Below are 15,849 nucleotides of genomic sequence, written 5' to 3'. Positions count from 1 at the left end.
TTGCCTCCAGCACTACATTGAGGTCCCAGCTAGCAACCGGTGGCTTGAAAGGCGGCATGATATGAGCCACTCCTTGTAGAAACGTGCGGATCAAGTCTTCATTCGCTAACCGAGATTGAAACAGAATTGACAGGGCCGACACCTGGACTTTAAGAGAACTGAGCTTGAGACCCAGTTGTAGCCCCTGTTGTAGAAAGGATAATATCCTAGGCAATTGTAGTTCCAGAAACGGAAAATGTGATTCTTCGCACCACTTGGAGTAGGACTGCCAAACCCTGTGATATGACTTGGCCGATGAAGCTTTTAGAGCCTTCAGCATAGTGGTTATGACCTTCTCATCTAATCCTTGTCTCTGCCAAACGGACCTCTCAATAGCCATCCCGTCAAAGCGAAGAGACCCGGGTTGTGGTGAGCTATGGGACCCTGCTGAAGCAGGTCTGGCCTGCATTTTAGCCGAAGTGGTTGCGCTACGGACATCTCCTGCAGGTCGCTGAACCAAGTTCTCCTGGGCCAGTATGGGGCCACTGTTATTACTGTTGATAGAGATTGCTTGATCTTCTTCAGAACCCTTGGCAGCATGGGGAGCGGCGGAAAGACATATGTGAGGTTGAACTGCCAGTGCTGCGTCATGGCATCCACCCCCACTACTAATGGGTCTCTGCAGCGGTTGAAAAACCTTGTTACTTTTCGATTGTCTCTTGATGCCATTAGATCTATGCTGGGAGTCCCCCATTGATCTACAAGCTCTTGGAATGTCTCTGGATGTAGTTCCCATTCCCCGGGGTCCAGCTGATTCCGACTGAGAAAGTCCGCTTTTGTGTTGGACACTCCCGGAATATGTATTGCAGACAACTTTACTGAATTGATTTCAGCCCAGAGCAGAATCTGCCTGGCTTCCGTCAGCGCGGCCCGACTTCTTGTTCCTCCCTGACGATTTATGTACGCCACTGCTGTCGCGTTGTCGCTTTGAATGCGTATTGGGCATGCTCTGAGGTGATCTTCCCATTGTATTAGGGCCAGCTTCACTGCTCTCAGTTCCAGAATGTTTATTGGTAGTCTGGCTTCCTCCGGAGACCATCGACCTTGTGCTGACTGCTTGTCCCATATCGCCCCCCATCCCTTGAGGCTGGCATCCGTGGATATCACCACCCATTCCGGAATTGGCCATGATTGACCCCTGGCTAGGTTCTCGGGGCTCAACCACCATTGAAGTGCCGTCCTTGTCTGCTGCGACAGCGACAGGAGTCGAGAAAGAGATCCCCCTTTCCATGTTGCTAGGATACTGGCTTGAAGAGGTCGCAGGTGTATTTGTGCAAATGGAACTGCTTCTATGGCTGAGACCATTGTTCCCAACACTTGCATTGCTTTGTGTATCGTCGTGGTTTGACTGGTGATTAAGTAGCGGACTTGGTCTCTGATTCTGGTCTGCTTGTCTGTGGGTAAGCTCACAGTTTGCTCTATCGTGTCGAACTCCAGGCCTAGAAACATCATTCTGTGACTGGGCTCCGTGTTGGACTTGGACCAGTTGACAGTCCATCCGAAGCTCTGGAGTAATCGCACCGCCTTGTTCAGGCCCTCTTTGGCCCTCATCACTGAACTGGCTTTTAGAAGGAGATCGTCCAGATAAGGTGTCACTGAAATCCCCTGTAGCCTTAAGGTGGCCGCTGTTGCTGCCATCAACTTTGTAAAGACTCTGGGGGCCGACGACAGACCGAACGGAAGTGCCACAAATTGGAAGTGCTTGTTCTTGAAGGCAAAACGTAAATAACGATGATGGGGCGGCCATATCGGGACATGAAGGTATGCATCCTTTATATCCAGGGACATCAACAGTTGCCCCTTTTCCATCCCCCGAATGACTGATCTCAATGTTTCCATCTTGAACTTTACCGATCGGATGAACTTGTTGAGACCCTTGAGATCGAGCACTGGTCTGACCGATCCATCCCTCTTTGGCACTGTAAAAAGGTTTGAGTAGAAACCTGAGAATCTCTCCGTAGGTGGTACTGGACTGATTACTCCGGACTGCTCCAGTCTTTCTATACATTCTAGGAAAGCTAGTGCCTTCTGCGGACTGTGAGGAACCCTGGACATGAAAAATCTTTTGGGGGGCATGGTTTTGAAATCTAGGTGATATCCTTCTGTCACAATTTCTTTTACCCATACATCCGAAGAATGATGTATCCATTCCTCCCGGAATCGAAGTAACTTGCCCCCTATTTTTTCCAACGATTCCGGAGGAGTGCCCCGTCAGGCTGAGGCGGGCTTCTCTCCTGTGGGTTTGATGTGTGGCCTGTTGGTCTTCCATGTGGACCGACTTTTGTCTCCCGTCTTTGACCGAAAGTGAGATCGCTGTGGGGAGTTGCTTCGTCTATTAAATCTGCCACTTTGGCCACGAAAAAATTTTCCCCTTCTATTTGAGGTGGTTGCTCTACTTCTGGCCTGCGGTAGGAAGGTACTCTTACCCCCCGTCGCTTGGGATATAATTTTCTCTAACTCCTCCCCGAACAGTCTTTGCCCCTTAAAGGGAAGTGAAGTCAGCGACTTCTTGGAGCTGACATCCGCCGACCAATTCTTGAGCCATAAAGTTCTGCGTGCCGCAACGGACAAGGCCGACGTCCGGGCCGTGACTTGTGAAGTGTCCAGAGTGGCATCACAAAGATAGCTAGATGCCTCAGCAATAGCCTGTGCCGATTCTAACAGCTCCTGTCGCAAGGTACCACTCTGAATGTCTTTAACCAGAGCTTCTGACCATGCCTGAACAGCCCTGGACACCCATGCTGACGCCAGACATGGACGCAGCGTCAAACCTGCAGATGAGTAAATTGCACGTAAAAACCCCTCCAGCCGTCTGTCTGAGGAATCTTTAAAAGCTGCTGCATCTGTGACTGGCAGTGTGGTGGACTTTGAAAGTCTAGACACAGGAGCATCAGCTACTGGTGGGTTAGACCAAACATTCACTAGTTCTTTAGGAAATGGATATAGTTTATTAAACTTTTTATTCGTCTGAAATTTGTGTTCAGGTGAGTCCCACTCGTTCTGAATCAAACTTTGGAGTTGGTCATTCTCCGGAAAACAAACAGAAGACTTGTGTTGTCTCTTGAATAAGTTTGACGCTTCTGCAGTGTGTTTAGGCTTCTGAGAAATATTAAGCACTTCAAGAACCCCTTTGATTATGCCGTCTATGTCATGTAGACTGTCACGATGCTCATCAGCAGAGACAGACCCAGGAGACTCAATTTCCCCCTCTGACTGAGATGAAAGCAGCTCAGGAGATGAGTCGTCAGACGCGTTAGGATTCCTAACATCCACACTAGCATCCTCCATTTGTCTACGTTTGCCACTAGTCCTGTGGTTTAGCCTCACTAGTGTTTTGCCTAGATTCTCCGCAATAGCAGGTAAACCTTGTAGCGCTGCCAATGACTGTGAGAGCTGTACTGCCCATAGGGGCGCAGGAGGCTCTGCTGCCGCTCCTAAGTCATCCTGGGACATAACTGTTACCCCAGTTGCTTCTGCTGGAAGCCCCCCTGAAGCAGTGGTTTCCCCCTGCCCCTTGTTGCAGGACCTGCACAGCGGCTCCCCCTGTCCCCCTGGAATTTTTTGTTGGCATACAGAACAAGCTAGGTAAGTCACCTGTGCTGTTAAGGACCCCTTCCGTCCAGCCCTCGTGAACAGTCCCACTGACTTACCTTCTGCCATAAGGAAAGGTAGAGTGTATTGGGTACTGCCTGATAACACCTATGAGACTTTAAGCTGAGTCGCTCCTGTCTCTCTCTCAGCTGCTCTGTGCTGCTGCTGCTATGCTTTTCGTGACTCAAAATGGCCGATGGAACGCATATGCGTTCCATTGCGTGCGCATGCGCACTTGCGCATGCGCACATGCGCTCCGGTTCGCGCCAGACCAAGATGGCCGCCGAACCGACTGGAGATGGAACGCAATGCGTTCCACCTCCTGCGCAACACGGAGATGGCTGCCAGCAGCGTCGCAGCCTGCACTGGCATCCCCCCTTCCAGCAGCCTACTTCAATGCGCCTGCTACAGCGCACATCCTAGGAGCTGCCCCATTTAGCAGGGAACAAAAAACGGACCAGGTAGGAGCCAATGCAGGCCCAATGATAGCCAGGCAGGGAGAGCTACAGGAGGGAGGACTAGGGTAAAGAGAGGGGGGGGGAGAGGGGTAGTTCCTAAGAACTCTTAGGCAGACAGACCTGCTACAGTGCAGACATTGTGCCACTTACCCCCCCACACCGGCCAGACCCTCTGCTCTGAGACATTCAGGCAGGCAACATCTAGGTGGTCTTAGCTAATGCTATTGTTGACCCCGGTGTGTAGCTCCTCGTAGGGGGCTGCCTCTATGAAAACAGGTAACCCTGCTTTTCAGGCCTCACCCCAGGTATCAGCTCAAGACTGAATGTAGAGACATGCGACGGTCCATCCTCCCGGGAGCAGGACACTTAAAAAACTGAAGAGGAATGTACAGTGTATGGGGTAAAGCCTGATGGGCACGCCCCTTATTTAATTATTCAAGTGTCCTGCCTCCTGGAGGATGGAGCTTAACCCCATGGTTCCCTGTGTCCCCCTAAGACGACAGAGAAATGTGATTTGCAGATCTGGTAGTCTGTGCTGTATTTAACACCAAGCAGATTATCCTTAATGTCAATTACAAAACCAAAACAGGAATAAGATAAACGAGGAAGAACATCTGATTGAAAACATAACTTACAAGTCTTGGTGTTGGAGGTGTGGAGAAGGGAACTCTTCCCCATTTTTTAAAAATATCACCCAGTGGCTGGAAAGTTTCATCACACACTCTTCTCAGCAACAGAGTCATTGGGAAATATCCAGCTTGATACCACTCGGCCATCTCTCGATTACTAAACGGACCTGTAAAAAGAGTTGGTACATATAAATGCCTACTAAACAATATGCAACAAAAAAATCATCAAACAGAACACAAAACAGAATGGCTAACATGAAACACACAATAAGGCAGCGAACACTCACCCTGGATCTCTCCTTGCGGATCTTTGTAGTACCACTTCTGCTGGTTGTCTAGTGAAGGCCCCTTCACTCTCTGGTCTAGCACTTTTGTAAGCAAATGGTCATCATCGAGCGTCCCGTCCTGCAGGTATGCCACCATTTGCTGTGCCTGCTGTAAGAAGGGAAACTGTATGTTTTAAAACAGTGCATAAACTAGCAGCAATATACCTTTAGTGGCTGTGAAATCCATTTACCATGCATATAGCGGAAACATTCCCTATTAAAAGGGTACTATACACCTATGTCCAACACAAATACCGTAAACAGGGCTTGGACAGAAAATGCTAAATCAAAGTAAATGTTTTTTGTTTTAATTCTAATTTAACTCCAGCCCCCTGTGCTATACATGAGAAGATATTAGCTGCTGAATCACTTGGTACAGTTGTCAGCTTACTTGCGCATAGGAATACAATTAAAGCTTTCGTATTTTGATATAAATCTGCTAATATGATCTGGTCCTTGGCCTGGGGTCAAATAATCATATAAGTCTGATTTGGTTCCAGAGCATCAAAATTGGGCAAATATCCACTAGCATGGAAATCTTGCCAAATGAGCAGTCCTTTCGGTGTATGGTTAGCTTCAGTTTAAGGTGAGATAATGATAATTTCCTCACTGTGCTATTGTGTCTAAGGTAGATGATTATGCAGTGAATTAATCTTAGTACACTGCTGTATGGAATAACTGTGTAATTTGAATAGTGAGAGTGGTCTCCTTATCTTTCACTAAGGAACCTTCACAATCAACTAATAAACTATATAAACGTTTCATATTGAAGGTTTTCTTGAACATGCAGATCTTTATTCTAGATCTAAATACAATGGTACCTGTTCCAAGTGTTCTAATCCATCTTCATCAGGTTCAGGGGGAACAGGTTCCATGCCTGGAGCAGCACAAACGGATGAATGGATAGGAACTGTGGGAGTGTCTAACTGGGGAACAGGGACTGAGGACATGGCAGGTACTATGTGAGGGTCTGGTTGTCTAGCAGGAGACCTTTGGCTGAGGGCAGGAGATTGAGGATGAGGTAAACATGGACCAGCTTTTTCACGTGTCCCTTGATGACTGGCCGAGGCAGCATCTGTAAAAAAATGTATATTTTCACAAACCAACAGCAACAAAATATCCAGAAAATGGCAAATTCATAGTATATAAACATATACAAATATTGTGTCAGGATTTTTTTCCATCCTTGGAATTGTGAAAAGCATAGCCCACCAGGCACTTTAACTGGAAGTAGATTTTAACTACTGTATAAGATCAGTTTCTTTTCTTTAAATGTATGTAAATCGCACTGACAGCTGCACACATCGCAAGCACCCAGTGTACTTGGATGAATTTGTCTGCATTAGGCAGCAGTGAGTGAAAATCTTAATATACTGTTGGTCTGTCTCAAAACTTTCAAAAATGAAAAAAAGACTGTTGATTGAGATAATGGGCCAAAGGAAGAAAATCAAGAGATTAGCAAAGCCTGGCTTACCAGAAATGAAGGAAAAATAAAAGGGGCTATGTTTTCTTTGCTTTATGACTTGAAATGGGTAGAAACAAAATTGTCCACATTACCATTGCTTTGGGGATGTAATATTGCAACAAAGGCTTACAAATGTTGCTTCCCCCTCCTTCTCCTGTAACACGTGTTCTATTCTTAAGGACCCCATATATCCCACTTCGGTTTCTTGGTCCAATTCTTAAAACATGTAAACTGGCCTACAACAATGTTTGAGTCAGAGCCAGAAGTGCAGAAAATGTGAACAGACAGCTGCTGCTTTGGTAGTTTGGTGTACAAAGACATTTACCAATTTTGGATTTGCAGGACATACTATATAAGAGACCCAGGACCCAACCTGCAAGTCCTAACCACATCTTGCTGCACGACTCTATACTACACATATAGTGCATCAAACTGTTCAAACAATTAATTCCTATATATGATGTTTAATCTGATGTGGTAAAGGCAAGCTTTCAGTTGAGATTCAGATATTCTGTTAAAACAACATTTTGGCAAAGCTTTATAGTAGTAGGAAGACATAGCCATTTTGAATTATCAGAATGCATACTTTCTAAAAATATTTTCTGGATTGAGGCAAAAGCGCCTTCAATCCATTTTTAAAAATGAGCACAATTATCTTTACCTTCTTTGTGTTTTGATGGGGTAGGAGGTGATGAGGGTGACTGTGACTTTGCATCCATCTTGCAGGACAGATGAGGACTTACAGCCTTCTGGTGAGCAGTGTCTAAAGTCATATCTGTCCGCCGCACGGGTGAAGAAGTTTTATGGTCTGGTGAAGGAGCAGCTTGCACTAGTAAAGAAAAGGGGAGCATAATTACATTAATACAGATTCCTTAAAGGGGAACTCCACAAAAACATAACTGAAAACAGTAACACAAAAAAAAAAGTTTTTTTTAAATTTGTTGGCTTACATAGAAAAAAAAAACACCAAGTCAAATTAAACTTTAAAATCACAACGCCTTTATCAAGAAATAACTTAACAAAACTCCACTTCTGCTACTCTTCAGAAAAGGTGACACTTCGATGATCCATTGTGCGGCGCTCGGTTTCTCCTCCCTTGCTATCTCCTATAAAGAAGGCAGAGAGGAGAAATCGAGTGCCGCACGATTTTCTGAAGAGGAGCGCAAGTACAGTTTCTTCTTAATAAAGCCTTTGAGATTCTCAAATGTAATTTGTCTTGGTGTTTTTTTGTTTTGTTTTTTCAATGTATACGAACAAATTTTTTTATTTTTTTATGTTACTGGTCCTTTAAGCTCTTTGAAAAGTAAACATAATTTCAAGCAACTTTGCAATATACATCAATTAAAAAATATGCAGACTTTTCATAATTTTTAAAGGTTTCTTACAGTTACCTAAGCCTGGCCCCCTGCTCTCCTGCTGATCTTTCTGACTACTTTGCTGAGCTGGCTGACTACAGTTACTTTGAATCAACAGCCAGCTGTCCTTAGACTGCATCCTCAAATCCCTGCACACATGATTTCAATAAGGAAAGGAACATCACAGTACAATGTATTGTGGGTTATGTGTCTGGTGAATTTTTCGCCCTGGGAAATGGTTTGTATACAATACATATTATATATTGAGTGACAGTTCTGAATAAGCTTAATGGCTTACCTGTGTGATCATTTCTACTCAAATCATCATCCTGATTTTGAGACTGAACAGGATCAGTTTCTTTGGCCTCTTCTGTTTGGCTACCATCCGAGTCTGAGACTTCAGCTCCATCCACAGAAGGATGAAAATCTATCTCTTGCTCCTCAGGAATGGGTTCTTTCTGCACCTTCTGCACATAACATGAGAAAGAAAATGGAAGCTGTGTTTAGATGAGATCTAAGCAGCAATATATTGTGAAATGTATAACAGGGTCTTGTGAGTTGCAAATGGTTATATTACATTCCTTTTTATAGAATTTCATTTTCACTAGTTTTTCTAGAAATCTTCCATAAGAAGACATTTTGGCATATACATTTATACATGGGCTACAATACTGGTTGATACTTATAGCAGAAAAAAGAAAGTCATCCATAAAAAGTGATTATGCCAAGCGCAAAAATGATTATAGCAGAATGGTTATCTTTGCATTACTGAACAAGAACATTTTCTTTTCAACATAGAGAGATAACACTTGCTTTACTCAGCAAAAAACCCACAAAAATGTAATTTTACAGAATTCAGAATGCCCTCTTGACCAGTTAAAACAGATTAATAAGCATTGGTAAGAGATGATGGAAATACCATGGCTGAGACTGGTATTCTCAATAAAACAAGTGACAAGAGAAAGGAGCATTTCAACATACTTTCGGCTGTCCAGTTCATACAAACTTCAGTTCTCAGTACAGCTAAATGGATAAGAGCTTATTATAAAGCAATGCAGCCTCACACCTTGGAAGGTTTGGAAGACAGGAATGCCCCTGAGGAGTCAAATGTGCCTGTTTCATCTTCTGCATCATCTAGACACCACTCTGGCAAACTGTCCCGTTCATCCTCTGCAATGCCTGAACCACTTCTCGGCCTGCGGTACCCACGCTCATCCTTGCTTTCTCGTAAATCGTAGTCAAACCGCCTTCGTCGATCTGGGATCTCTCTCCAGGCAGACCCACGAACACCATCTATGCGGAAGGAAGATTTATTGAAAATACTTCCCAAAAATGTAATCTCCTTTACTTACATATTCATAGTACAGCAGCAATTTATATATTTATGCTATAGCACCTAACGTCCCTAGTTTTTTATTCTTTAAGTATGGGAAATTCATCATAGTTCAGCTGCAGTTTTGAGAAAGACATTGTCTGTGCATATCTTTAAGTCAAGGCCCTAATCAAGATAAAATACTTAAAGGGATACTGTCATGATAATGCATCAGTTAATAGTACTGTTCCAGCAGAATTCTGCACTGAAATCCATTTCTCAAAGGAGCAAACATTTTTTTTTATATTCAATTTTGAAATCTGACATGGGGCTAGACATATTGTCCATTTCCCAGCTGCCCCAAGTCATGTGACTTGTGCTCTGATAAACTTCAATCACTCTTTACTGCTGTACTGCAATTAGAGTGATATCACCCCCCTCCCTTTTTCCCCACAGCAGCCAAACAAAAGAACAATGGGAAGGTAACCAGGTAGCAGCTCCCTAACACAAGATAACAGCTGCCTGGTAGATCTAAGAACAGCACTCAATAGTAAAAACCCATGTCCCACTGAGACACATTCAGTTACATTGAGAAGGAAAAACAGCAGCCTGCCAGAAAGCATTTCTCTCCTAAAGTGCAGGCACAAGTCACATGACTGGAGGCAGCTGGGAAATTGACAAAATGTCTAGCCCCATGTCAGATTTCAAAATTGAATATACAAAAATCTGTTTGCTCTTTTGAGAAATGGATTTCATTGCAGAATTCTGCTGGAGTAGCACTATTAACTGATGCGTTTTGAAAAAAACATGTTTTGCGGTGACAGGATCCCTTTAAGTTACATTGAGTAGGAGAAACAACAGCCTGCCGGAAAGCATTTCCTTCCTAAAGTGCTGGCTCTTTCTGAAAGCACATGAAGAACAGTGCAGTGTAAACAGTGTAAATTAGAAATAAAAACTACATCGTAAAAATCATGACAGAATCCCTTTAAAATAATCAAAATGTAATGGGCATCTGTACAACACTCAAGAAGCTGCACCTCTATCCCACAAAGGACAGAAATGTTATACCTCCACAGCCCTTCCTTTTGGGTTCTACTGTCTTTCTGTAGTCTTCTGAGGCACGGATTATGCACAGCACACCTTCTAGAGTGCAAGAAAAAGTATGAAGTAACTCGCACATTGTGGTGATGCACTGCAGGTGATTGAGTAGGATGAGGAAGGTCGCTGAAGTAGAACTCAAAACATTAGCAAGAGCTGCACTGCGGGAGGCAAATGGCTGAGGGAAGCAGCACAGCAATACTAAAAGTACAGGTGCACCTCCTAGTAAACAGGACATGGAGCACATACCATAATTGAAAATAAAATGTATTGATTTATTGAGATATAGCATACTGTGCAAGCTGAAACTGAACTAAAATAAAAAAAAAACTCTTGCTTGCACCACAATGGATAAAAGTAACTGAAATTGTGAACAACTGCATTTTATGTGGCTTGCTTTGGAAAAAACATGCTGGGCTTTGGCTAGTATAAACATCTAAGCCTATATTTGCTTCATGACTGCCACACAAAAAACAAAGTAGGCCCTTTCAATGTAAAGGGCCCTCCTCATCTTATCATTTGGGGCAACTGCTGTCCAAACATGCATTAGTTTGTCTACTAACAACTTTGGGAAGACATCAGATAAAGTGAAGAGACTGCATCTTCTCCCACTATCATTTGATCTGTTTGGATGGACCGAGTGTGAAGCAATTGGATGAGTGCAATTTAGCATCCAAGCATTTGCCACAATGTAGATGGCTGACTGATCAGACCTATGTGTGACAAGCCTAAACCTGAAAGGGCAGTTGTTTTCTACAGATGATCATTATTACAGTGAACATTTCCTAAATTGGTCTGTTTACTGGTAGGTCAGTAGACTAATAAAGCATGTAAGGAATTTAGGCTTGATACGAGGATAAACCAGAAGTCACATTGGATATCGTGAAGAGGTAAAGAGTAGTATTAGAAGTTTATGGATGATTTTTATCAAGTCAGGCAATTTCACGCTTTTCACTCCAGCCCCTCGGGCTGCTAATCCTATAATAGTTAATTATTCCTAATGAATAATGGCCAGTTTAGTCATGCTTTATTGCATGTTTCACGGGGTATGCAAAAAGATGCATATCTCTGGGAAAAACAAATACATGTTTGTGCAAAGAAGGTATGTGTTTGTGTCTGTGGCTTCAGTTTGCCCTGTGTGCTAAAGTGCTGCCATTGTGTGGAGTAAAGTGTGACATGTGGAATTTAGATCTTGCCAGAGGTCAACCACATGGTAGAACATCATTAACTGCGAAGAAACACAATTTATCCTTTCTATCAATACTGTTTGAAGTTGCTTTGTAGGTCTAATGTTCTTTGTATTATCTGGTTTCATAATAACTGAAGCCTGAACATAGAACTCCTATTAATAGTAATGTATACCATATTAGTCTGACCTTTAAATAGATGTAGTTATGTTATATATAGAAAATGTATTAACTTGTTAAAAAAAATGATGATACTTGGTGTATGTCAAGGTAAACGTTGAAAGTACAAGGTTTACCAAGTCACAGTGAGTGAACGCAAATTTGATTTTTGTGCACACAAGACCAAATACCTATTCAAAATGCTGAGGTTACTGCTTTAAACGGGGAATATTGCGAAAAATTTAATAGCTTCAACAACTTTCCAAATACAAATTCTGTACCTTTTCTGAAATAATCAAGTTTATCTTCACTATTCCTCTCAGCATCTGTTTCGCTTTATTCTGTCTTCATCCAGGATTTGGATGTCAGACGAATGATCCAAAATATCTTAAAGGGGGGCTCCTTTTGCCTAGAATATGTATTAGAACTCACTCTATTAAAATCACCAGACATCATGTCTCTCTACATGCAGGATTTTTCAAATGGCAGTTATTTTGTAAGATTGTGTTTGTACTGGAATCAGTTATTTGAGTGAGCTCTAATACATCCGCTAGGAAAGGGAGCATCCCCTATAATATATATAGGATCATTCATCGGACATCCAACTGCTGAATGAAGACTAAATGAAGAGAAACAGATGCTGAGAGAGGAATAGTGAACATAAACTTGAAATGCAGAATTTTTTAGAAAGTTTCTTACTTCAGTATCAGGAAGCTTATATTACATTTTCATTTTTGCAATAGTTCTTATTTAAAGAACAATAAAGGTGGCCACACACGTCACATTACGATCTTTTCTGCGTCCATTGGTTTCCAAATATTAAAGAGCTGAACTGTCAGATATGCAGGTAGAAACAATAGAATTCTACCTCTATCAGACGATACAGCAGTAACCCTTTGACGAAGCCGCCCCAATAAAGAAATGTTCTCCTCGTCTGATTGACAAGACAGCCAATATCCAAGGTTTTTGCCAATACTGGTCACCTTGTCTTCGACCACACACACACCGACTATATGGTACAATAATATCTTTGCGTGTATGGCCACCAACACCAAAAAAATAAAAGTAATTAGTAAATAATAATGTACTGTTGTCCTACAATGGTAATAATGATGTGTTTGCTTCAAAAAAAGTTTACTATAGTTTATATAACCAATAGAATAGAACGGTGGTTTACTAGGCTTGTCTGCTTTGTAATCTGTGCCTTTTCTACCTTTTTTTTCATCTTGAATGGCTTCCTTTCCTCACAGAGAAATTTAGACACAGATTTATCAAAGTGTGAGTTTAGAACTCACCACAATCAAACTCAATTTCTATTCATTTCTATAGGATTTTTAAAAGTATGTTATCAAATGGTTAACTATGGTGATTCCATAGGAATGAATAGAACAAGGGTGATTTCTAATCTCACATTTTGATAAATTGGCCCCTTAGTGTGGCACATTTATTAAAGTGTTAAACTACCGCTTGCAACAGTCTAGTAGAGTGAAATGTAACTACTCTGTTCACTTGTATAGGTCTTTTAAGTTACTATTTATTTTCTATATATATTTTTAAGGGATTGTTCACATTTAAATTAACTTTTAGTATGATGTAGAGAGTGATATTCTTAGACAATTTGCAATTGCTTTTTGTCATTTTTTTTTTTATTATTTGTGGTTTTTGAGTTATTTAGCTTTTTATTCTGCAGCTCTCCAGTTTGCAATTTCAGTAATTTGGTTGCTAGGGTCCAAATTACTCAAGCAACCATGCACTGATTGAATAAGAGACTGGAATATGAATAGGAGAGGGTGTGAAGAGAAAGATGAGAGATAAAAAGTAGCAATAACAATACGTGTAGCCTTACAGAGCATTTGTTTTTTAGTGACCCTCATTTGAAAGCTGGAAAAGGTCAGAAGGAGATAAATAATTCATAAACTATAAAAAAGAAATAATGAAGACCAACTGAAAAGTTGCTTAGAAGAGAGAGGTAGAGAGAGAAAGAAACAGTATCCAGCTGCAGACACATTTTGTGTACTTAAGGTGATTACATCTGAGAGTCACCAAAAGCTGAACATAGATGCAAAGATCCGATCGTACGAATCGAGGATTCGTATGATTTTCGGACCATGCGTGGAGAGTCCAGACATTTTTCATCCCGCGGAGATCTGTTGTTTGGCCGATCGGACAGGTTAAAAAATTTGTCGGCCGCCGATAATATCTCTGCATGTATTGCCGATCATACGATTTTCAGTGGGAGACTGTCACCAGCTTTGGTCGGACATAACTTTCGTACGATTGCTGTCAGGGACAGAACATCGGCTGATCTGTTCTTTTACTACTTTATTTGATCTGAATGGTTAGTGGCAGGTCGGGAGATGGGGAACTCCGATCGTTCAAAGATTCGACCAATCGGATCTTTACATCTATGGCCAGCTTTAGAAACCAAGACTACACTGGTGCTAAGGAGTCTGAAGGTGGCCATAGATACACAGGTAAAATTGTATGAAACTTTGTTTGGTGCAATATTATGTGCATGTAAGACGAGATGAGCCGACTGACATCTGCAGAAGACTTGTATATCTGTCAGTTTGTCGGTAGGGTAACTTGGAAAAATTTTAACATCTAAACATCGGCCACTCTGTTTTGTTTGTATTCAGTGATTTTTGTTGCTTCCAGTATGAATCAGAGAGAGAAAATATGGGGCATGTTGAGACTATATTGTAAGTGTGGGTTCTTAGGAAGGTGAATTCATGTATGGGAGTGTGTTTGGCCCACTGAAATTGTGAACATTTTGGAAAATTTGGAGTTTTGGAATATGTCAATAAATGTTTCGATAAATAGAACAATCTGATGCTTTCCTAAATTCGGAGTACCAAGATTGTTGCGATGGTGGTTTGTGCTTCCTCTATGAAGCACTATTGATTTAATAATAATATTAAGCATACACGTGACATATTAAAGGAAATAAAATTCATGTATTTATTTACTTATCTACTTATTTATTAACTGTGTAAACTGATGAACATGTAAATTAAATGTCGTAAATTAATTGCAGTAAGGAGACCTGTTTAATGATGTTAACTTGATTTTGGTTTTTTTTAAAATGAATTGATCTTGAGAAAAATTTTTTAGCTTTACATAATGTATTGAATAATTAATTAATCAGCATGAGGGTTTAAGAGTCGGGTATGCTAATGGAAAATGAGGTCTACGCTCATGCTACATTTGTAAATTATATATCGAAATAAAGACGGTCTGCTTTAACCGGTGCTCTGAAGTCGTACCATTCTTCAAAGTGGTTCCAGAGTGCGCTGCTCAAACAATTGATATAGTAATCCATAGCAACCAATCAATCAGTGATTAGCTTTTTTTCAGTCAGCTGCAAGTTTAACACTGAAAGCAATCATCTGATTGGTTGCCATAAGTTACTGCCCAGGAGCAAATTTGCCCAAATTGAGCCCAAATGTATTTCGTAGAGTGGTATACATGTATTTGGCCAACCATCAGATAATAAGTTCCTTTTCTGATGGGACATTGGTCAGGCAGATTGTAAAACAGGAACATTACACAGGGCCATGAAACACTACCTTGGCAGATTTTCTTGCAAAAGATGGTAGATAGCTTCTCAATCTATTCATTTATATTTATTTTAAGGTTAAAGGGATTCAATAGTCATGAAAGATCATGTTTTATTTATTCAAAACATATCAATTAATAGTGCTGCTCCAGCAGAATTCTGCAACAAAATCTATTTTTCAAAAGAGAAAACAGATTTATTTTATATTTAATTTTAAAATCTTACATGGGGTTAGACATATTGTCAGTTTCCCAGGTGCCCCCAGTCATGTGACTTGTGCTCTGATAAACTTCAGTCACTCTTTACTACTGCACTGCAAGTTGGAGTGATTAACTCCCTCCCTTACGCCTCCCCCAGCAGCCTAACGACAGAACAAGACAGTATCTCCCTTACACAAGATGCTCCCTGGTAGATCTAAGAATACAACTCAATAGTAAAAATTCAAGTCCCACTGCGACTCCTCCAGTTACATTGAGTAGGAGAAACAATGGCCTGCCTGAAAGCAGTTCCATCCTGAAGTGCTGGCTCTTTCTGAAAGCACAGGATCAGGCAAAATAAACTGGGACAATTGCCTACACACCAATATTACAAATAAGAAAATATATACCGTATATACTCGAGTATAAGCCGAGTTTTTCAGCCCCCAAAATATGCTGAAAAACTCTACCTCG

At 41.5% G+C, this 15,849-nt stretch overlaps 1 protein-coding gene across 1 annotated transcript in view; it reads right to left on the bottom strand.

Annotated features, from left to right (window-relative positions):
• Window positions 1-15,849, bottom strand: part of gigyf2.S (GRB10 interacting GYF protein 2 S homeolog) — a 79,498-nt gene that overhangs the window by 23,357 nt on the left and 40,292 nt on the right. The window contains 6 exon segments of the mRNA NM_001095176.1: window positions 4,724-4,884; window positions 5,005-5,152; window positions 5,865-6,118; window positions 7,170-7,337; window positions 8,162-8,330; window positions 8,930-9,156. Of these exon segments, the coding sequence (NP_001088645.1) occupies window positions 4,724-4,884; window positions 5,005-5,152; window positions 5,865-6,118; window positions 7,170-7,337; window positions 8,162-8,330; window positions 8,930-9,156 (1,127 nt within the window).

The sequence above is a fragment of the Xenopus laevis genome, chromosome 5S (genome assembly GCF_017654675.1).
Source record: "Xenopus laevis strain J_2021 chromosome 5S, Xenopus_laevis_v10.1, whole genome shotgun sequence".
NCBI lineage: Eukaryota > Metazoa > Chordata > Amphibia > Anura > Pipidae > Xenopus > Xenopus laevis.
The sequence above is the reverse complement of the archived record's forward strand: the minus strand, read 5'-3'. Positions and strand labels throughout refer to the sequence as shown.